The 24,409-nt window shown below is 46.4% G+C and overlaps 1 protein-coding gene across 4 annotated transcripts in view; it reads right to left on the bottom strand.

Moving 5' to 3' along the window:
• The window catches only part of AGMO (alkylglycerol monooxygenase), an 890,221-nt gene that overhangs the window by 746,862 nt on the left and 118,950 nt on the right, over window positions 1-24,409 (bottom strand). For all 4 annotated transcript variants that reach the window (XM_085630810.1, XM_085630809.1, XM_085630808.1 and 1 more), the window contains exon 4: window positions 1,243-1,394. In XM_085630810.1, the coding sequence (XP_085486936.1) occupies window positions 1,243-1,394 (152 nt within the window). The remainder of the gene's footprint in view (window positions 1-1,242; window positions 1,395-24,409) is intronic.

The following is a 24,409-nucleotide window of genomic DNA, read 5'->3' as shown; positions in this document are numbered from 1 at the left end:
TGTAGACGTATTTTGTGGTGTTGTGCGAGTCGAATAGACCCTTCTTGTGCTGTTTTACAGTGTCCGTGGTTCAGTGCGGTACAGGGGTACGAGTCGTACAGGCACACACCCCCATGCATTGTGTATGTACGGTGCGTACACGGACATTGCTATGTATGGTGCGTACACCGCCATTGCATATGTACGGTACGTACACCGACATTGCTATGTACGGTGCGTACACCGCCATTGTGTATGTACGGTGCGTACACCGACATTGCTATGTACGGTGCGTACACTGCCATTGCGTATGTACGGTGCGTACACCGACATTGCTATGTACGGTGCGTACACCGCCATTGCGTATGTACGTGCGTACACCGCCATTGGGTATGTACGGTGCGTACACCACCATAGCATATGTACGGTGCATACTACAACATTGGTGCATACAACAACATTGGTGCGTACAACAACATTGCGTATGTACGGTGCGTACACGGACATTGCATATGTACAAGTCATTCCCCGTACAATTCGTAAATCGGAAAGCCGGTCCGGATCGTACTTGTACGGTCGGACTGTATTTTTAGGCTTCGTACGGAAAAGTGTCCGGGTCCGTCTCGTACAACTTTTCCCGATCTGATTCGTACAGATAGGGCAGATCCGTATGTATTTTTCACATACGATTTGTACTTCATGGGTCGGACGGGACTTGTACGATTTGTATGGAAAAATTTACGGATACGAGTCGTACGGGAAAAAAAAATACAGGATCGGAATCGACCCCTAAATGTTTCCCGATTTTTCTAAATAGGTTGCAGGGTTTTTATTGTGTTGCGTTTTGACTTTGTAACTGTTTTATTACTGCTAAATATTTTACACATTATCCTAAGTAAAGCCTGTCTGCTCTGTGCCATAGTTACCATGGGGATATGCCCAGGTTAAATTATTGAAACTGTGTATTACCATAAAAGGTTGCTTGACTAATTCTGTTGTATACTTACATCCACTCAAATTAATAACCCACTTTCTGACACATGCCGTATATTTGTTGCGTTTAGTCATATTAAACTGATATGCTCCCTTTGTGGTTAGATGTGCATGATAAAATACTCCAAAGTACATGTAAATGCATAAATATTTAATGAAGTTAATTGGACAATTGTTGGCCTTTTCATTTTCTCTGTTCAATAACCTCAAAGCAAGATCTTAATGGTAAAAGAAGAATTGAGACGGATTCTTTAAATGTTTAGTTCTTACCATGGGCCATGCGGTGAAACCAATAGTATCCAAAGTCGACCCCAATAAAAGTCAACCACCATGTCCACGGCGAGTCCCACGGCAACTCAAAGAGTCTGTAGTTATTCCAGAAATAGATGTAAGTACTCAGCTCAATACCCCTGTAGAGTACACTGAAAACAGAAGAACAAAGTGTGTCAACTTTGAATGTATATGCATCTTTAGTTTTGTCAATTACATTGGAAGACTGGCACAGGCTTGTTCACAAAAGAGTGCTCCAGGACAATTTCATTTATTTGACCACAAACCATTCTAACCAGTTTTGCTCCCTTTATTCTAAATTACAACTTGCTTGCAAATATGAAGGAATTTCAAATAGCACAAGGGCAAGCATAGTACAACGTTGCTTATATTCCTGTTAAAAGTTAGATGCTTGTTTCTAGACACATAAACAGTAAAAGCAGTGATGACTCTGAAGCTGTTTCTGGTGATTTACATGAATTAACAAGGGGAGCCAAAATGGTGTTTTAGTATATGGGATTGAGTTTTCTACAGTTCAAGGAAATCAGCACAATGGCAGATGAATGTATCACATACTAGTTGGTAACTGACATTTTCAAATTGGCATTCAGCAACCAGTTTGCGCAGTGCTGACATGTATGTGTCTACGTTCTTCTTGGGCCTTTGGATTCTCTTGAAAAATGTAATTCTGGAAACAACTAAACTTGGTGGCACATCAAATCTTTTTGAAAGCTTCTCGACTTCCTCCTGAAACTCGTTATGTTCCTCACCCTCCACTATCTCAACTTCAGGTAGGTGCTTATAAGTTGACCTTCCTTAGAATCTGAGAGAATGATGTAGCAAAATCTTCTTTCATTCTGGTCTTAGCCTTGATGCCCCCCGTCCCCTAAATACATCTTGAATGCATCAAACCACTGCCTCCAGGGAATAGATGGATGTCCCGGTGTGTCTATGAATGGTGGTGGAGGGTTAACATATTGCAGGTCCAGGCACAATGTGAGCACCAAAGTATATGTACAAGTTCAAAAACTTGTTAGTAAGCAATTAGCAATTAATTTTGTCTTAAAGTTATGCAAACAAGTTTGCACAATTTACTGCTGTATATGCTACCATCAAAATGGTGTACACATTGCCATATCGATTTGTGCCATCCGAGTTTAAGATTGTACGATTAAAAACGACATTTAGAAGTACCACATGGAGAACAGCCATTAACCCCTTCGCTGCGGCGGGAATTCCGCCGCAGCGCTGGGGGGTGTGGGGCGGCAGCGCGGTGGCGCTGTGCTCATGACGGAGCCACTCCGTCATGAGCCACGGTTGAGCTGTGCTCATGATGGAGTGGTTCTGTCATGACTCCGCCCAGTTGCATTGTCCCCCCGCACAGGCGGGGAAACAGCGCCTCTTGGGCGGAGCGGCCGCCAACGGTCGCGGCATGACGGAACCGCTCTGTCATGAGCACACGGCAACCGTGGCTCATGACGGAGCGGTTCCGTCATGAGCCGGGAAGGGGTTAAACACAATGGGTACAGGGCAGCACTTATGCTCTTGGGAACAATAGTGAGCCTATATTAATCTCCGCATGTGTGCTTAGCACCGTGAAGGGCACAACATTAATTTGACTCTGCTGCAACCTTCCGATCTTGCGTGCAGTTATATCGTGATTACCATAACACTGCATACAAATTAGCCCAATGTTCCAAAATGGCAGCTGAAGCATTGTTGACGTGGTTGTGTTTATGGGAGATTGGGCTTGTTAGATAATGTAAGAAATGAAATGAAAAGAAAGATTTATATAGCGCGACTGTCACTCCTGACGGAGTCTCCTGGCGCTGCAGATAACTAGACTAACTATAATGTCCAAACTAAATCATAGCCAAGGAACAGACATCTGTTAGGCCAAAGATCCAGGTCTTAAGGGCTCGTCTAAACATGCACACATGGGTTCGTATCCCATCCTCATTGCCTCATATACTGCATAACACTGGAGCTAGAATGATTGAGATGCGTACGTTCATTTGATCGGGTCACGATAGAGGTATCCACCCCAAGCTGCTCACAAGCACTTTCTCCTCGTAACACCACTCACCCAACTCCCAACTATTCAAATATGAACATTTTATCGAATATTACCTCCACAACAAACCTTCTGCACAGAGCGTCATAAGGCGATAGAACAAAGACCAGATTACTACACATTCCTGACCCTGCCGTGATGACAATGCTGTTCTTAAACTAAGAAGGTCAATCATCATGTATACCTTAATGTATGCCTAGATTCTTATTATAAACGGAGCAACTTATAGGCTATTATATCAAATACAAACACAACAATTGATGAACCAGGTTTAAGACTCGACTTGGCTAAACATCCTGTGATTCTGGGAAAATCACTTAATCTCCCTGTGGTGTTGTGTAATGTAATTGGTGCTAAAGTAAAGCACTCAAATGCCTTTGGGTCGAGATTACACTATATAAAACTGCAAAAAATGTCTTTTGTTACGAGAACACCCTAAGCTCACATATGGGATAGTGAACAAAAGGAGGTTTGGTAACTTACCTTCGGTAACGATGTATCTGTAAAAGACGTAGGTTAGTTGTAGATTCCTTACCTTAGAATTACCCCCAGGAATCAGACTGGATCCGGAGAGAAGTGTCCAGACCGCTGGCATCACCCAGGTCCTCTCTCCAGTCTGTTTTTTCCAGCTGATCTGCTAAAGGGTCCAGCGACCCCTCCCAGTCCTCATCACCATCTTCTGGGCGGTAGGGAACACCAGGGATGAACAGCAGAACAAAATGCCTCCAGCATTGGGTCCAACGTAGTTCTGGCTCCGAGTCCATCTTGGAGGTGTGGATGGGGCCAGCACCTGAGGCGTGATCGCCGGAAACGGCAGGCGCATGGGAAGGCTGAGTGAGATCAACCGGCGTCAATCTGGATCAAGGTCCACGGCCCCCAACCAGCTCCGTGGGGCCCGAAGGCACACCGGTAGAGTTGGACCGCCCAAAGACGAGGCGGAGGTCCTGGTAGAACTTGCAGAGATGGTCAGGAAACACTCTAGCTCCCGGAAACAGGAGGAGGTGAAGCGTCATCCCTGAAGTAGGCACCGGAGATGGAGCCTTTGACCAATGACACTCCGAGTCCCGCATCGCATCATCCACAGACAGGGAAAAGGCAAAGAGCGGTGCTTCTTCGCCTTCTTCTTCTTGGACTTACCCGAAGACCTCGAAGACTTAGAGTGCGATGAGGTGTCGGGGCTCCGCAAGCGGCCCCAAGAACTTCCTTTAAACTAAGACCAGGAATGATGCAGAGTCGACCAACGGGCCTCCAGTAACTTTCAGTACTCATCAATCAGTGGATTCATGGCCCGGCAGTCAGAGTATGACTTTGGGTCGTGGTCGCGCTCCAGACATCAGAGGCACACAAGGTGCAGATCCATCACAGACGTCAGCTTGTGAAAGGAGTCACAAGGCTTGAACCAGGTCCAGCATTGGGACAGCCCTCGTGCACCAGGAGTCGAAGACTCAAAAAAAGAAGTAAAAACAAGCATTTGCAATGCAATAGGTCTCGCATTTACGCGGGTTTAAGCTATTGGCATTGTATATGACAATGCCTTTTATTTATGTTTTGAAAACCAAAACATAAATAAAGGGCATTGTCATGTACAATGCCAATAGCTCAAACTGCATAAATGCAAGACCTATTGCATTGCAAATGCTTGTTTTTAACGCAGAACAAAATGCTGTATGGTGCTCTGTAAAACACGTTAGCGCCACCTAGTGTATTTAATGCAATACGGCCCCAGAAATGTTCTGCCAAATGCAATGGATCTCCGTCACATAAACAAAGGCAATATAAATCAAACATCAAAGTGGCGAAAGTGAAAGTAATCCAGCAGAGCATCAAAGGGCTGGGTGAGAAGGGAGGGGGGAATGCAAGGGTCAAAGCGGCTAAAGTGTAAGAAAGCTATAGAGAAGGGAGGGGGAGTGGGAGCAGCTGTGCACATGCAAGTGATCGTGCACTCAAGGTTTAGGCCAGCCAAAAGACTGTGGGTAGCACTTTGAAAATCCCACAGACAAAATGTCTCTTCGAGCCTTTGGCTCAGCGAGACCTAAAAACGTCGAATAAATTTAGTCAAAAAATGACTAAAGGGTAGCTCTCTCTATATCTGCGCTAGGCTGGCGCGGAAAAATAAAGAACTAACATCAGCATGCAGGGGCGGTATCTAAGTAGGACCCGCTACGTCATCCCAGCGAACACAACGACGGATGCAGAGTCGACCAACGCCACCTTCTGACACACAGGGGTACTGCAAAGAAAAAATTCTGAAGATCCAGTCTGACGCCTGGGGGTAATTCTAAGGTAAGGAATCTACAAGAACTGTCTCTTTCAGATATTAACTATTTGCCTAGGATCACATAAATTGATCAAGCAGGAAAACTGGGATTAATCCTAGATTATCCAGTTTGACACTGTGCAATTCAGCCACAATATGGTATCTCTTTCTGACAACGATGTTTAAGGCCTTGTCCTTAATTCTTGAAGGACTAAATTAGAGCGTATTGTCAGACATGATCCACATATTAATGTGGGCAGTTTTACATAGCGCAATAATCGGCCATAAGCAACAAAGCACTTCACTCCAGACAGAGACTTCTTTATATGTTTTTTATTTCTGGCAAAGGGAGATTTGCCGGTATCCACAGGATACTGAGGTGAGGCCGGGATACAAACCCGGTTCCTATGAAAACTGTTGCCAATTGTAGTTTGCGAATGACAGGCACAGTGGTTACTGCCTGAGTGATGGGGAAAGTACTTTTCTCTGCAGTCAAGCACTGTGTTAGAAATTGGGTTTCTGGTTGGCTAGAGTATGCACCTAAGCCAGGCATAACCTACCACTTTAGTCAGGGTACGTCCCTTACACACCAAGATCACCTATGCTCACCCTTTCTGGTAGAATGTCCCAGAGAAGGCAGCCTTATCATCAGAGGCAATGTGGAGCGATCCTGTAACATATTCTCATAGCAACACAAAGAATACACCACAAAAGCGAGACTCCACACAGGGTATATAAAAATAGCTTATTATATTATATTATAACCAGATTAAGGACAAAACAACATAAATACATAATATGCTTTTCAAAATATGCATCTTTTTAGATAGTACGTGTTATCCTGTTCAGAACAAGACTATAATGACATACATCAAAAAAGATTTTGCAAGTGATGCAGTTTGTTAGGGTAATCACTCACAAATCGAAGTGAACACAACTGTCACAAAGCTCCTGCGCTCCTATAACGCTTTATAGTGTAACTGTGGTGAAACCCTAATGATAGAAACCATACGAGCCAGTTTATTGTAGGGAAGGCAGGCCCACAATGTTGTTCTGCAATGCAAACAAAGTTCACTGTCCCAAGTTCCAGCAAGCCCGGGGTCCTTCGTGGCGGCTCGGTCTCACTACCAATGCCCCAAAGGAACAGACCTGCTTGGTCGCCCCCTCCCAAGGAACGGAATCACTTGTGATGGAGAGCAGGACAGCTTTACTGCTTCCCCAGCCCTACTCACTCCCAGTAGCTTTTGGGGGCAGATGGGGGAAGCTCCGTAGGCAACAGGGAACTCCTTTGAGCAGTGCTGCACAAGCATCAGCGGGCCTCGAAAGCAGGGCCCGCGTTGTCCGAACCCAGGGTTCCCTTGGGGCCGGGTCACAGTAGCTCTGACATCACAAGGAGTCTTCTTGTTGCCTCTGCAAATTCTCGGTAGAAGAACGCGACTTGGCGCTCAGAGTGCACAAATTGGGCAACTGCTGATTCTTTGTCCAGCACTCGCCCCAACATGACAGGAAGCACCTGATCTGCCCATGCCAAACTGAGGATCAGTCATGAGCTGATTATGAAACTCCTTTCCCAGAGGAAGCACAAGTTACAAGCTGCTTCTAGAGAGAGAAAGATGAAGTGCTCAACACACACTAAGGAAGGGCAAGGGACTTACACACGCAGATTTTAGAAGCAGGCAAAACAAGGCGCAGTCAGTCATGGCTCCTTCATGAGAGAGTCCAACAGCAATCTTTTATGATCCTGATATTGCAGAAACAGGTGGCAAGCTAACAAGCCCTTGGGAAACACTTGGGGGCACTATGGAAGCAGCAGGCCTGCACATTTAGGTCAGGTTGTAAAGTGGCAGTCCCACCTGCAGCCCAGCAATCAGCATCCCAACATAGAAAAGCAGTTAGTAATATGGTGGACCCTCCTGGTAGCACTGCATTCCTCTGAGAAGGTGCAGATTGATTGTAGAGCCAGTAGCAGCTAGTTACAAGCCCCAAGTAGTGTCTAAAAACATGGGGTCAGAGCCCAAGTACTTATACTCAAAAATGCTTTAGATGTAGAGGTGACTTCAAAAGAACCCTCAAAAGTACACAAAGGTCCCTTTCAGCCCACCCCAGGCCCCGGACAATCAGTAGGGTTAAATAAGCCCTTTGTGTGAGGGCAGGACAACCTATTCAAATGTAAGTGTGAACCACCACTCCATCTCTCTGCACTAGGAAGACGTATCAGTATGCAGATGAATGCAGATGTAACCCCTGCCACACCCATTGCTTTCTGTATTGTGGCTGTCTAGTAGAGAGAATGCACAAAGTGTAGCTCTCACCCATCCCAGACGTGTATTGGAGACAGGCTGTAGAGCACTAAGAGTCATAAGCACAGAGAAATGCCCACTGTGCAAAAGCGGCATTTCTAAAATAGCAAGGTAAAATCCAGCTTCAACAGTAAGTAGGATTTATTACTACCATTCTAAACATACCAAACATGGCATCGCCACTCCTTTCTGATCAGGAATTACCACTTAAAAGTATATAAGGGAATTCCCGATGCTAGCCTATGAGAGAAGTAAGGTAACAGCAGTGAAAATGAAATAGGATTTTGGGCACTACTGGGACATGCCACACATAAAGACACATGTCCTCTCTTTTATTTACACATCTCTGTGTCCATAAGACTACCTAGGGCCTACCTTAGGGGTGACCTATCTGTAAATCTGTAAAAAAGGGGAGTTTAGATCTCGGCAAGTAGTTTTAAATGCCAAGTTGATGTGTCAGGAAACTGCACACATAGCCCCTGTGGTGGCAGGCCTTAGACATGTTTCACAAGCTACTTCTAAGGGTAACACAATTTATTTATTTAATTAATTTGTAAAGTGCATGGTTACACCAGAGGTGTGACCCCACGCTAATTCAGACATCGCAGTGGAGCTGCCTGGGAAGTTACATGCTGTGAGTGCTAGGCACATATAGAGGCACTCAATGATCTAGATTCTAGTTTAAAGGCAGAAACAGCCAGGTCTTTAAACCCTTGCGGAAAGTGCTGCAGGCCCACTAGTATCATTTAATTTGCAGGTTCTGGGTATATGGTATACCACTTTACAAAGGACTTAGAAGTAAATCAAATATACCAAACAGGTGTAAACCAATCATACCATGTTTAGAGAAGAGAGCACATGCACTTTAGCACTGATTAGCAGTGCTAAAGTGTCCAGAGTCCTAAAGCCAACAAAAAAGAAGGTAAAAAAAAAAATAGGCGTAGGAAGGTTAAAAGTTTGGGGTTAACCCTTAAGAAAGGGCCAGGTTTAGCACAAACCTCTTCCAGCCGAAAGCCAGAGTAGACTAATCAATACCTTGATGGGCTTCCCTGCTCAGGGCGCTAGAACATGGACCTTGCCCCGCTACTGCAGGGGCACGTGCCAGTTCTACACCTCTCTGAACCCAGTTAGATCTCTCTGTCCATACTCTCAGAGCCCACTAAGCTAACACAAGGGAATCCTTATCCTCATTTGTGGACTCCTTCTGTGAAATGGTTAATTAAGTTGTTCACAGATGTATCCCAGTAGGCAAGCTGTACAACCATGGCCAACAGAGTGATGTGGCCTATTCCACCTCTTGGGTCTAACTTCTGTCCCCAACTCAAGGAAAACTCTGTCCATAAATACAGCAACCAACTGAAGAAACTGACAGCTGTCACTGTCCAGATACAGGCCCCAGGCCATCCAGGGGTATCTGCCCTCTGTGGTTTTTCTGAGTGGGGAGGTGGTAGTCCCAGGTGCATGCATTCTTTTTTCCACTCCAACTCTCATGAGTTCAGGGGTGGAATCCTGAGACTGGTCCTCCAGGAGTCAGGGATAAGTCCTTCCTCCCCCTGCCCCTCCTTCTGGGGGTCTGTACCCTCCTTTTGGGAGCTGTACCCCGAGAATCCAGATCTGTCAGTGCTCTTGTGGCAGCAGTCCTGCTCAGTTTTCCCATCAGTTTAGGTGTGCTATCCTGCAACTGGTCTTCCAACCTAGGGTCTTTACCCTTAGGCTGAACAGGGGTTAAGGGTAGGTTCATCCTCCCCCTATATCTCCTTCTGTGCTTCTGCACCCTCCTCTGTGGAGTGGTATTGCCAGACACCAATACTGGTTAGATGCTGGTATCAGTCACCTCCCCCAAGTTCTCCCCTCTGTGGATGGTCTCCCAGTACAGACTAAACTCCCCTCCTGGTGCCCCCTCGGGGAACTATCTAGGCTCCGAGACTGGGTACAGAGCACCCTGGCACTATGTCCACCCCACCTCAACTCTCCTTCTCTGAGAAGGGGCAGCGTTCCCTTTACCCCCCCCCCCCCACACTGGGACCTGTCTGGACTATTCTGAACCTCCCCTGCCCTCGGCTGGGGGGAACCAGAGCCACTCACATTTACATCCCTCCCAATGCCAGTCCAGACCCTCTGGTACTCACACAGAGGTCTGCCTCCTTTGCAAAGTCCCTGGGACGAGAGACCCTATATTCCAACAAGTGTTGGCAAAGCCCTGGAAAACAACAATGGAACATGTGCTCTCTGGCAATCAGATTGTACAGCTCTTCAAAAATGTTTACTGTGCCACCCTTCACCCAACCATCAGCTCTGCAAAAGTCCTCCACAAAAACCTCCCAAGACTAGTGAGACTGACCCTAAACCTCAACCAGTACTCTTCAGGGGTGAATCCACACTCTTTAACAGGACATACTTTATGGTGTGTACCTCTGCCTTTCCCTTTTAGGGCCAGTAGGGTATCCCTCCTATCATCAGGAATAAAACTCCACATGACAGTTTCCCAAACCTCCTCAGGGATCCTGTGCACCTCTAGAGGTGCACTATACTCCTGAAACCACAGATGCATGTCGTCCCCCTTCTTGAAGCTGGGCACCCAAGTCTCTGAGTAGGTGAATGGCATCTTTAACACTGGACTCTACTTGCAGTGCTTGTGAGTACAGAACATTCGAAGTGCACTCATGGGCCAATTTCCTTTCCTCAAGAGCCAGTTTTTCCCTGGTGAATGCTCTTTCATACTCTCCTCAGCTAACGCTCTGTCTGCCTCAGCCATCCTCTCCTCTACAACCAACTAGAACAGCTGCAGCCTCTGTTCCCTCTCACCCTGTCCATCCTTGAGTTCCTCAGGTGACAGGGTGTGAAAGGTGACACCGACCCCGGCAATAGACCCAGCAAGGGACTCCCTATCTATGGGGCTCCCTCTCTCCACTGCTGTCTCTGCCCAGTCATTTTGTCTCTCAAACTCCTCTGGGCCACTGCCCTCTTTGTATTCTGGTTCAGAATCTTCTAGGAGATTTGGAGGCTTAGGATCCTTAAGAATTCCAAAGGGGTCCTCCCCGTCATAGTCCTCCTCAGAATTATCAGCCTCCTGATCCTCTTTGGAAATTTCTACCCAGTGTGCCGTGTCAAAATTAAACAGGGCTTTCCGAAGGCACCACTCAGTGGATCCCTCACTTGCAGGTAGTTCCTTCTCCCTGCAGAAACCCTTAACTCCCCCAAATTGTAAGTCAATAGTTCATGGAGATTAAAGTAGATTCCATTTTGGTAAGGTGCTAACTACTGGTGCATAAAATAGTCCCAGGTGTAAGAAGATGAAGCAGGAGTAAACAATAAAAAAAATGGCTAACGTTAGAGAACAGTAGAAAACAAAACCCATAATGGTCTTAGTGCAGCGTTGTTATGAAACAATGAGTTACTATGGGCATCACACAAACGCAATCCTATCCTTACCACTGATCACCAGTGCTAGAAATTGAGTTTCTGGCTGCTTATGGTATGCCGAAATCACTGGAGGGTAACTGCTCCTGTAAAGTGACGCTTATTGTATGCACCTAGCAAGGCACAACCCATCCTTCTAGTCAGGCCAAGTCGGATACACACCAAGATAACCTGTGCTCACCCTCTCGTAGTTTGGCACACATCAGTCAGGCTTTTCATCAGAGGCAATGTGTAAAGCGTTTGTGTAACATGCTCTCATAGCAACACAAAGAATACACCACAAAAGAGACTCCACACATGGGTATATAAAAAAGCTTATTATATTATAACCACAGTAAGGCCAAAACAACATAAATATATGCTTTTCAAAATATGCATCATTTCAGATAGTACTCGTTATCACGATCAGAGCAAGACCAAACCGATACACATCAAAAACGACTTTGCAAGTGAGTCAAGTTGTTAGGGTAAATCACTCACAAATCGCAGTGAACACATAGGGCACAGATCACCCGCACTCCGATAACAATTTATACGGTAATTGCAGTGACACTCCAATGATAGAAACCACACAAGACAGTTTATTGTTGGGGAGGCGGTCCCACGTCTCTCTCAGGGTCCTCTATGGAGCTTTTACCTCATAATGCAGAAAAAGTACATTGCCCCAAGTTCAGTCAAGTCAAGGGGCCCTTAGTGGCCACTCAGACTCACTATCGATGCCACAAAGGAACAGAGCTGCTCGGATGCCCCTCCTCCCAAGGAAAGAAGTCACTCACGATGGAGCACAGAACGGCTTTACAGCTTCCCCAGCCCAACTCACCCTCAGTAACTTTCAGGCATGAGGGGAGAGCTATGCAGACCAGAGGAACTCCTTCGAGTGGTCTTGCACAGGCATTGATGGGCCTCGGAAGCAGGCTCTGCGTTATCTGAAGCCAGAATGCCACCGGGGGTGGGTCGCAGCAGCTCTGACGTCACAAGGAATCTCCTTGTTCCCTCAACAATCCCTCAGTAGAGCAATGTGTTTGAATGAGTAAAAATAATGTCAGTGAATATCATGACCTGTGCCCGCATTAAAATGTCAATCCCCTTAAATGCAATGTCTATATATATATTACATAACCTGTGCCTGCACAACAGTGCTGATACCGGCAGTAATGATGTCAATGTATGCCATAATCCATGCATAAACGACAATGCTTTTACCAGTAGAAGTGTCGATGTACGCTGTGACCTAGGCAAGCATAACAGTCAATGTATGTTATGACAACTGTGTGGACAATGTTGAGAATGTCGTTATACCAATGACTGCCATATTATTTTCAGGAGTTCCAATGAACTCGCAACATTGCTGTCGGATTCACCCAAAGTGACTACCCATCAACCCCGAGTCAGAGATATGAGGTCAGGCAGGCCCTGCGAACCACATGCCTATTGAATAACCATTCACAGGTGGAGTCTCTCTTAACCCAAAGACAATTGCACACCCAGAGAAAACTCTGATCGATCCCACAGATAGATATTTGTGCCACAAACAGGTCAGAGGAAATTGGATTCAATAAAACATGTTTTGCCAAAGGCTCACAATCAGGACACGACATGCACACCACACGTAGTGATCACATGCTCCTCATGCTGGACATCTGGACACATACACAGTGGTCCAAACTAAGCTCTCTCCGAGGTCAAGAGCCATCTGTGTCCTTATCAGATGCTCCACTTGGCAATTTATTACTGAAATACTTTTCAGGAATGCAGAAATTACTTTATTGTAGTTCACAGGATGTATATCATTTCAGACAAAACTTTGCACACCGAGAGACTTTCCTCAGACACATTCTGTCAAGACTCTCCTGGACGCTGTGTTTATTAAACCAACGTGTTCCTGTTTTGCCAAACACCTCTTGTTTTTTCATTACTTTAAGACAAATTAATATCTGAACAACATTTTGACGACCCAGTCAGGAGAGATTTGTTTATCAAGCCCGAATGCTGATGAAGAGCAAGGGCCCTGGCTTTGAGGGGCGTGTTGGCCCAGGGATTGACACATTGTTTCCTGGAGGAGGATCTGTGGTGGAGCTGGGGTCGGCTGGAGTCATGACTGCAATCCGGCACCTGGGGTATGCTTTAGTGAGTTTTCTGGCCCCACTGCCATTTGAGGAGCATAGTGGCATTGGATGACCACAAACTTCACCCTCATATAAGAACGACTATCCCACGACTGCACCTCATCGCTAAACTATATACGAGGTGGCCGGTATCAGATAGCTATGGTATGGTGTGGGCTGAAAGGCCTCATGGCGGACCGGTGGTATTGAACTTGGAGGCTGCCAAGGTCTTTTCTAAGCTCAGATGATTACACCCTAATATTTTCAGTTTCACCTACGCAGGCCTGCTGTTAGAAATGGGGGTTGGCAGAGGTAGGCACCTTTGTCCAAATAGGGACCCTTGCTTCTAGTCAGGGTCAGAAGGATACACTAAAATAACCCCAGCTCACCCCCTTGGTAGCTTGGCACAAGCAGACAGGCTTATCTCAGAGGCAGTGTGTAAAGCATTTGTGAACACATACAGTAATACAGTGAAAACATTACAAATGGACACCACACCCATTTATCTTTATCTAAACCAAAAACAAGACCAAATGCGAAAAATCCACAATATAGTAATAAAAATATGACTGTCAGATGGTAGAAATAGTTCAGTTCAAGCAAAATTGCAGATGCAACACTTTTCTCACAAAGTACCTGGGATGCGTCACGCAAACAAACAAACGGGAAGCAGGGAAGGTGATGCATCGGTTCCTTACACTCAGGGAAGGTGATGCATTGGTTCCTTGCTCCGGGGGAGGTGATACATCAGTTCTTTACTGCAGTGCAGGGAAGGTGATGCGTCGGTTCCTTACCGAAGAGGAGGTGATGCATCAGTTTCTTACAGCGTGGGGAGGTGATGGATCAGTTTTTTACTGCGTCCCCCAATGATGCGACAGACTTGGCACCTCGATGTGGTGTGACGATCCGGTGACGATGTGTAAACTTGTGCGGCCGCACAGCTGGCCTTGCAGCAGACTCAGTGCGGTGATCTCAGACTTCGGAGATCGGTGCACTCGATGCGGCGTGCGGTGATTTCTCGAGCTGCGCAGGCGCGGTGTGACGGTTTCTTCGACGATGCGTCGGAAAGAGGTGCAATGCGTTTCACTTCTTCAAAGTTGCGTCCCTTTTACAGCTCCCAGCGGAAAACAGTCTCTAGAGTTCCGGAACAGCAGCAGCCATCTCTATGCAGATTAGAATTCCCAACAAGGAAATTCATCGGAGCTGGTGGTGAAGTCTATGTGTCCCAGAGACTTCAGAACAGGAGGCAAGCTCAGTTTCAGGCCCTTTGAGATCTTCTTTCAAGCAGGAGACAAAGCAAACAGAAAAAGTCCTTTTTCGTTTCCTTGGCAGCAAGCAGCCACTGCAGGCCAACCCCAGACAGCAAACAGCGCAGTGACACTATTCCTACTCAGCTTCTCTGGCTCTTCTCCTTGGCAAAGATTCCTCTTGATTCCCAGAAGTGATCTAAAAGTCTGGGGTCTGGGCCCATCTTTTTATGCACCAGAGTCCTTTGTTCTCTAAAGGCTGAGAGTATCTGTACCTAGCCAAAACCAGTTCTGTCCTCACTAGCGCATCTTCCTGGCAGGAGCTGGAGACAGCATTGTTGAAGGCCAACCAGACCCATTCAGGTGAAAGGAAATCTCCTCCCCCTACTCTAAATGCAGCCCCGGTCTATTCAGCCCATCCCTAAATCATTAGACTTCTGGACCCGCTGCCCCTCTCCAGCCCCTGTCATCCAAAAGCCAGACATGCAATACACAAACCTAGCAGAGGCACACTGGATGGTGAGACAAGAAAATACCTACTTTCTAATAGTGGTATTTTCAAACACAGAATGTTAAAATCCCACTCACTAAAAGGTGCATTTTAACATTCTGAGTTCAGGCATACTAAACTTTATTTTTCTACCTTGTTCCTAGGGCCAGTTATGTTTATAAGATGTTATAAACAAACTCACTATTCTGTCCTATGGGAACAGGTAGCCTTGCAATAGTGAAAAATGAGATTGGCAGTATATCAGGATATGCCACACACATCAGGGCATGTCCTACCTTTCACATAAAATGCACCCTGCCCACCGGGGTACCTTGGGTCTACCTTAGGGGTGACTAATATGTAGAAAAGGGAAAGTTTAGGGACTGGCAAGTGTGTACAGTTGCCAAGTCGATATGACAGTCCAGACTGTACACCGGCTCTGCAATGGCAGGCCAGAGTTACATTTACAGGCTGCTTCTGTGGGTGGCACAATCAGTGCTGCAGCCCACTAGCAGCATTTGATTTACAGGCCCTGGGCACACACAGTGCACTATACTATGGTCTGACAAGTAAATCAGATATGCCAATCATAGAATCACTAATCCATAACAACAATTTACAAAGGGAGCACTTGCACTTTGGCACTGAACAGCAGTGGCAAAGTGCCCAATGCATCTAGACCAGCAAAACGGAGTCCAACAAACAGGAAAAACACAGAAGGCAAAGGCAAAAATGCAGGGGAAACCCACGCCAATGGTGCCAGGTCTAACACCTACCCACTGATGCTGCATCACAGGTGCCATGATGCAGCTATCCCATCTGCCTTTCATGCCCACCCTGAATCATATTTTGGATGTGGATGATATTCAAACAGAACCCTGCAAACACTTGTGATAGATGGACAAGGTGCTCAACTTGATTAAAGCCTAGAATGAAGATCTAGAGACACACTTTAGGCGCAACAATCTTTGCATAACTGGGAAACCAGAAACCACAGATATTTCAAAAATGGAGGACTATGTCAAAAATGTGTTGCGTGACCTGTTTGGTGGTCACCTCTGCTGTATTCATTGTGAAACGAGCCCACTGTTCTCTCGATCCAAAACCACCTGTGGGTGCTCCGGCATGCCCCATAGCCAGACGTCTGACCTATCAGGACCGAGACATCTTCCTACGGCAAGCTCGAGAACATGGATCAATCCAACACCAAGGTAATAACTTATCATTTTACCAAGACTTCACCCAATAGGTTCAGGCGGCCCTCTGTGAATTCCTACCAGCCAAGAATATCCTACAACAGGCAGGCATTACTTATGCCCTCCTTTTCCAGCCAAATTACGGATTTCCATTGATGGCAAGCCGCACTTTTTCATAGAAGCTAAAGCAGCTTAAAAGTTTACCAAACATGTTGCTAAGGCTCGAAAGTCCCCTTAGGTGTCGCCTCACTCCCCTGCTAAGACTCAACTCAGTGATAATGAAACTGACACCCTCTGAGGCGGAAGCCGGAGGTTTGACGCTCTTTTTAAAAATAAACACTTACTTGTTATTGTTTATCTGTTTTAAACGACCTGAACTTGATCAAAAAGGACAGGCTACCACTCCACTTACAGCGGACATAGCGCTGTCTGGTGCCAGAGTCGGAGCACGAACGCCTCACCCTCGCGACACGAGGCCACACCCCCAGCCAGGCCACGCCCACTTTTCCCACCTATAAGACCGCGCAGACCAATAGCGCGTCTTATTGAAACTGACACCCTCTGAGGCGGAAGCCGGAGGTTTGACCCTCTTTTTAAAAATAAACACTTACTTGTTATTGTTTATCTGTTTTAAACGACCTGAACTTGATCAAAAAGGACAGGCTACCACTCCACTTACAGCGGACATAGCGCTGTCTGGTGCCAGAGTCGGAGCACGAACGCCTCACCCTCGCGACACGAGGCCACGCCCCCAGCCAGGCCACGCCCACTTTTCCCGCCTATAAGACCGCGCAGACCAATAGCGCGTCTTATTGAAACTGACACCCTCTGAGGCGGAAGCCGGAGGTTTGACGCTCTTTTTAAAAATAAACACTTACTTGTTATTGTTTATCTGTTTTAAACGACCTGAACTTGATCAAAAAGGACAGGCTACCACTCCACTTACAGCGGACATAGCGCTGTCTGGTGCCAGAGTCGGAGCACGAACGCCTCACCCTCGCGACACGAGGCCACGCCCCCAGCCAGGCCACGCCCTTAACCTTTCTCCCTAAATGTGCCTCCAGCACAAGCGCAGCGGACGAGCGCAGCGGGAGCGCCGTTTGCGCGCCGAAGGCGCGCTTGGGGCAAGCCCGTCTGCGCCCGTCCACGATCGCACGCGGTCTAGGGCTATACCCCATGTCCCTCGTGTGAACCATACACGGTGGAGTAAGTTAGAACTGCTAGCGCTTTGCCCTAGCACTACTGAGCTGTGCAAGCACAAACTAAAAGCAGAGGACAACATAGGTTGCGAACATTGTCACTTCTCCTATGATCCTGGTAGGAGTATGGCCACTACGTACAACACCCTAGAATGCGGACTGATTAATGTCCGCTCTTTACGCAAACACAAGCTAGATCTATACGATCTACTTACTGAAACACAATGGGACCTGACATTTCTAACCGAAACTTGGCTGGATGAGGAATCCACGCCTGATGCCCTAGAGGCACTCCCAGAGGGATATACAATATACAGACAAGACAGACCCATAGGCAGAGGAGGGGGCATTGCAATAGTTGCACAGGAAAGTCTACGCTGCCAACTTAATCATGTGCCTATCTTGGACAGTGAGGCAGGGAGCTTCACAATAAAAGTGAATAACAACCACACACTGGAAGGAATGTTAATTTACAGACCCCCCGGCCCCTCAACTAGGTTCGAGGAGAGTCTAGCTGAATGCATTATAGAGACCTCGATATGCAAAAATAAATTCATGGTACTTGGTGACCTTAACCTCCATTTCAACAATCCATCCGACAACACCAGTAAAAAACTCTGCCAAGTATTAGAAGCTTTACAACTAAATCAAATTGTAAGCGGGCCCACCCACCAGTTAGGGAACTTACTAGATCCCATATTTGTTAACTGGGGGGAAGTAGAAGCGAAGACTCCCATCCCTATCCCCTGGTCGGATCATCACCTGGTACCTTTTACCATTCAAATTCCTGAAGGTAGAGCCCGACAACCCACAGCATTATACCACCTAAGGCGAAAATGGGCCTCCTTCTCCCAGTCTAAGTTCTGCGAGGAACTAACAAAAGGAGGCGACCCAGGGGGAGATGATGCAGACACAGCTAACTCCAACCTCTGCAAACGCATCAACGATGCACTAGATCTCACAGCCCCGCTATCCGAAACTAATCCCAGTGACCGTGCTCAAAAAACCGCACCCTGGTTTACTACTGAACTGCGGAATGCTAAAACCTTATTGAAGAGAGCTGAAAGGCAATGGCGTCGGGCTTTCTCCAAAGATACTAGAGAGGTCTATCTGTCAGAGAGGCGAGTCTACCATGGACTGATTAGAAAGGCGAAAACTACACACTATGAGACTAAGATCAACGAAGCAGGTAACTCGACGAAGGAGTTATTTCTACTTTACAAAACTCTCTCTAGTGGAAAATCCGCCACTGTCCCTGATGACTGTTCGCCTGAATCTTGTGACAGAATCGCAGACTTCTTTGCTGAGAAAATATCTAAAATTTACTCGGCTTTCCCAACTCAACCCACGAATGGGATAGAGTTTGTAGAAAACTCTAGGGATAGGGGAAACTCACCCACCCTTACCAACTTTGTTACCCCACCCACAGAAACTCTCCTAAAAATCTGCAGATCTGTAAAGTCAGGTTCCCCACGGGACCCTACCACTCCCAAACGCCTAAAAGACAGCCTGGGGGCCTTGGAGCCCTACATTAGGCATCTACTGGATGTGTCTTTTACGACAAAGACGGTGCCTAAAGAATGGAAAAAAGCGGTGGTCCTTCCTCTCAGGAAAAAACCTACCATCAGCTTTGATAAATTAGATAATTTGCGGCCCATCTCTCTCTTACCATATCTGGCCAAGGTAGCAGAAAAAACGGTCAATATCCAACTTATGGATTTCATAGACAAAGCTGCCTTACTGCACGACACCCAATTTGGCTTCCGCCCCCGCCATTCTACGGAATCGGCACTACTGACTGCTGTGGAATCCCTAAGACAGGGGGTGGATGAAGGTCACACTATGGCCCTTATCCTACTGGACCTGAGTGCGACATTCGACACTGTAGCTCACTCCACCTTGCTACAGTGTCTGAATGATGGAGGTATAACTGGAGCCGCACTCCAATGGATCCAATCCTTCCTGACGGGGAGAAGTTTCCAGGTCCGTCAAGGGGACCACTATTCCCGAGACATAGAATTGGGTCAGGGCGTTCCTCAGGGTTCGTCCCTGAGCCCAACTCTTTTTAATCTCTATGTCTCCCCAGTGGCTCCAATTGTAGTGGGACACGGACTACAAATTGTTACCTATGCCGACGACACACAGTTAGTTGTATCCCTCTCGCGTACACCCGGCCTTGCTATGGACAGTTTCAGGGCTTGCATGCAAGATCTTGCAACCTGGATGTCCACCAACTGCCTGAAATTAAATGGCAACAAGACCGAGGTGCTCGTGGTGGGAGGCAGCCCATCTGTCTGGACGTCGGCATGGTGGCCACCTTGTCTAGGTGAGGCCCCCACACCTCGGAAAGAAGTCAGAAATCTCGGAGTCTGGCTAGATACTGATCTGTCTTTCGGACCACAGATCAATAGGGTGACGGGCATTTGCTTCAGCATTCTAAAAACTCTGCGGAAGGTCCTAATTCTCCTTCCTACGGCCGCCCGCAGAACACTGGTGCACGCCCTTGTCACCTCATGCCTAGACTTTGGCAACCTACTTTATTTGGGAGCTACCTGTAAAGCGATAAATCGACTTCAGGTGCTACAGAATGCTGCAGCCCGCCTTATCTTAAACCTCCCTAAAAGATCGAACTCCAAGGCCGCCCTCCAGTCACTCCATTGGCTGCCGGTGAGGAGCAGAGCTGAATTTAAGTCCCTCTGCACCTGCCACCGTATCCTCGCTAAGAAGGCGCCAGCACCACTCCAGAACCTCATTACAAGGTATGCACCAACTCGTGCATTGCGCTCCTCGCAAGGAGGCTTGCTTAAGGTCCCTAGGGTGAAAAAGGCCCGTATGGGAGGTAGATCCTTCCGATACCTGGCGGCAAAAAGCTGGAATAATTTACCTCTCAACCTCCGACTGGACCCCTCCGAATCTAGTTTCCGGAGGAAATTAAAAACTTACCTCTTCTCAAAATAGTGGGCTCCTCCCCTACTTCTCTTTCAGAGTGCTTCAGTTCAGCGCGGGGACACGCATTCTGCGTAACCAGGCGCTCTATAAATGCCCCTTAATAATAATAATAATGATAATGATTGAATGCCACTACTCGTGGTGATTTGCTGTACATCTGGGATGCATAAGGAGGGCTTACTGGATGTTACTGTGAATGTCAAGTTCAGCGTTAATTGTACTTCAGTGGTATCATTGTCATAGGTTCTGTTAATGGACTATCGCTGCTGCTATTGCATTATATATAGGTGTCTCCTTGACTTCTAGTTCTGCCACCACAGGCTGGGTTTTTTTGCCCGTTGTTTCCCTGCCCCCAAGGGAAGATTCACAAATCACAGCTATTGTCTGTAAATTGTTCTTTGCGGGTAAGTGTGGGAAATTTATCTCAACCAAAATTGGGTGGATGGAGTTGGAGTGGGGTGGGACTGACTGGGAATGCACAGTTTCACGTTCCTTTTTTTTCACTTTTGTGTTGTTTCTAGCCGCACTATTCCCTTATCTCACATTGCTAAGAATCAACATTGTATGCGCATCACGACCCTTCATTTGATATATATATTTTGACGCCACACCTTTATCATAACATCTAATAATTCATGTTGTACATGGAATATTTGCAGACTAAATGTCCAATCATAGAATCACTAATCCATAACAACAATTTACAAAGGGAGCACTTGCACTTTGGCACTGAACAGCAGTGGCAAAGTGCCCAATGCATCTAGACCAGCAAAACGGAGTCCAACAAACAGGAAAAACACAGAAGGCAAAGGCAAAAATGCAGGGGAAACCCACGCCAATGGTGCCAGGTCTAACACCTATCCACTGATGCTGCATCACAGGTGCCATGATGCAGCTATCCCATCTGCCTTTCATGCCCACCCTGAATCATATTTTGGATGTGGATGATATTCAAACAGAACCCTGCAAACACTTGTGATAGATGGACAAGGTGCTCAACTTGATTAAAGCCTAGAATGAAGATCTAGAGACACACTTTAGGCGCAACAATCTTTGCTTAACTGGGAACCCAGAAACCACAGATATTTCAAAAATGGAGGACTATGTCAGAAATGTGTTGCCTGACCTGTTTGGTGGTCACCTCTGCTGTATTCATTGTGAAACGAGCCCACTGTTCTCTCGATCCAAAACCACCTGTGGGTGCTCCGGCATGCCCCATAGCCAGACGTCTGACCTATCAGGACCGAGACATCTTCCTACGGCAAGCTCGAGAACATGGATCAATCCAACACCAAGGTAATAACTTATCATTTTATCAAGACTTCACCCAATAGGTTCAGGCGGCCCTCTGTGAATTCCTACCAGCCAAGAATATCCTACAACAGGCAGGCATTACTTATGCCCTCCTTTTCCAGCCAAATTACGGATTTCCATTGATGGCAAGCCGCACTTTTTCATAGAAGCTAAAGCAGCTTAAAAGTTTACCAAACATGTTGCTAAGGCTCGAAAGTCCCCTTAGGTGTCGCCTCACTCCCCTGCTAAGACTCAACTCAGTGATAATGATTGAATGCCACTACTCGTGGTGATTTGCTGTACATCTGGGATGCATAAGGAGGGCTTACTGGATGTTACTGTGAATGTCAAGTTCAGCGTTAATTGTACTCCAGTGGTATCATTGTCATAGGTTCTGTTAATGGACTATCGCTGCTGCTATTGCATTATATATAGGTGTCTCCTTGACTTCTAGTTCTGCCACCACAGGCTGGGTTTTTTTGCCCGTTGTTTCCCTGCCCCCAAGGGAAGATTCACAAATCACAGCTATTGTCTGTAAATTGTTCTTTGCGGGTAAGTGTGGGAAATTTATCTCAACCAAAATTGGGTGGATGGAGTTGGAGTGGGGTGGGACTGACTGGGAATGCACAGTTTCACGTTCCTTTTTTTTCACTTTTGTGTTGTTTCTAGCCGCACTATTCCCTTATCTCACATTGCTAAGAATCAACATTGTATGCGCATCACGACCCTTCATTTGATATATATATTTTGACGCCACACCTTTATCATAACATCTAATAATTCATGTTGTACATGGAATATTTGCAGACTAAATGACTACAGGAAAACACGTCTATTTAAGTATACAAAAAATAGATCAAGTGCACCATTTAGGGGTCTTGCACCCTCTGCCCGCCATTTAAGATCCCTTCTCTTCGATGGGAGTTCACACCAAAGGAGTGCAGACCCTTAATACCCGCTTATGTATCTATTCAAGGCAGTGTAGGAGTGTTCTTCCCCCAAAGGGAGAGTTGGAAGCTCTGTTTCTGATACGAGTCACAGCTTGACAAGACAGTTGGAATACTGAGGTCCCAAGCTACTGCTTGACTCGCAAGCAACATGTCCAGGGACGAGATATATACAGAACTGTGACTTTAATTTAACAAAGAACATGATGATATTAACCTACGTAATTAAGCCTTGAGAAAACCCTAGGCTTAACAGCACCAAGGAGCAAAACACGTGTTGGCTGCTCTCCAGCTTCATTGGACATTGAAATGACTGTCCTGTTAATAATAAATGCAGCCATATACGAATGGAAGTGATCATGAGTGATTATTAAAATGGGAAAAACACTCCTACTCTGCCTTGAATATCCAAAAATAGATGTCTGCTTCTTTCAGAAGAAACATTTTAGGAATCACCGATCACCTGGCCTACGTGCCCTGTGTTGGGGGAGGTTTAATCTGCAGCGTACTCTCACTACACCAGAGGCATTGCAGTGCTATTTTGTAGGGAGAGTCTATAGCAACTATCACAATCCCTGATAGACCCTGAGGTGAGATATGTTTTGCTAGCGGGCACTTTATATGGACAGCCAATTACGCTAGCTCCGATATATAAGCCCAACTGTGATGATCTCGACTTCTTCATGGAAATATGGGCAAAATAGATCATCTTGGCCCTCGAGAATACATTTTGGGTGGAGATTTTAACAATGTCATGGACGATCACTTAGATCAACGTGGCACATCTAGAAGTCTACACCCGTGTGCCACTGCTACCCTTAATGTGATTGTAACAGATAACTATTTGTCAGAGGTCTGAAGGCAAACACATACACAGACATGGGAGAGCACATGCATTTCGTGTTTTCATAACTCATGGTCCAGACTTGATTATTGGTTGGTATCTAGGGCTGTCGGAACTTGGACCACCTCTGTCTCTCACTTGCCATGTAGTTTCTCTGATCATGCTCCAGTGCTGCTAAAACAGCTCATCCCCCGTGAGCTCTTCCAAGCTTTTAGCTGGCGTTTACCAGCCAGAGCACTTCTAGATGCAGTTTTGTAAGGAGGAAATCTGCACAGAGATGCTGGAATTCATCGCACAGAATGTGGGAACACTTAAATCAGTCTCCACCCTCTGGGAGGCATTAAAGGTGGTGGTTCGGGGGGCCTGCATTGCGAAGCAATCAGTAGTCTTGAAAGTTATTAGAGAAAGACTGTTGAGTCTTGAAAAAAACATTAAATCACTAGAGCAACAATATTACCACACTAGCTAGCAAAGCATCTAGCTAATTGATTACAACCTCTTTTGCCCATCATCATGAGCCCGGACCAGTCGGGATTTGTTCCGGGCCGTTCCACTTCTCATAACTTACGCACCATTTACAGGCAGTGGTTGCCTTGTTGGATGCCACTAAGGCCTTCTGTTCGTTGGAGCTATTTATTCCCCCTTTTGCATCAACAGGGCTTTTTAACTAAGGTTACCAAGCAGGTGAAGCTTCTCTGCACTATCCCCACAGCAAGGGTACGACTAAATGAGTCGATTTCAGATCCGTTCCCAGTCACGCTGTATTATATTATTAAGGTACATGGTTTGCTCCGTGATTATTCTGTGAGGCCTATTTAGGAAGGTTCAAATGTGTACCTCCAGCTC

This window comes from Triturus cristatus, chromosome 10, assembly GCF_964204655.1.
Source record: "Triturus cristatus chromosome 10, aTriCri1.1, whole genome shotgun sequence".
Classification (NCBI taxonomy): domain Eukaryota; kingdom Metazoa; phylum Chordata; class Amphibia; order Caudata; family Salamandridae; genus Triturus; species Triturus cristatus.
The sequence above is the reverse complement of the archived record's forward strand: the minus strand, read 5'-3'. Positions and strand labels throughout refer to the sequence as shown.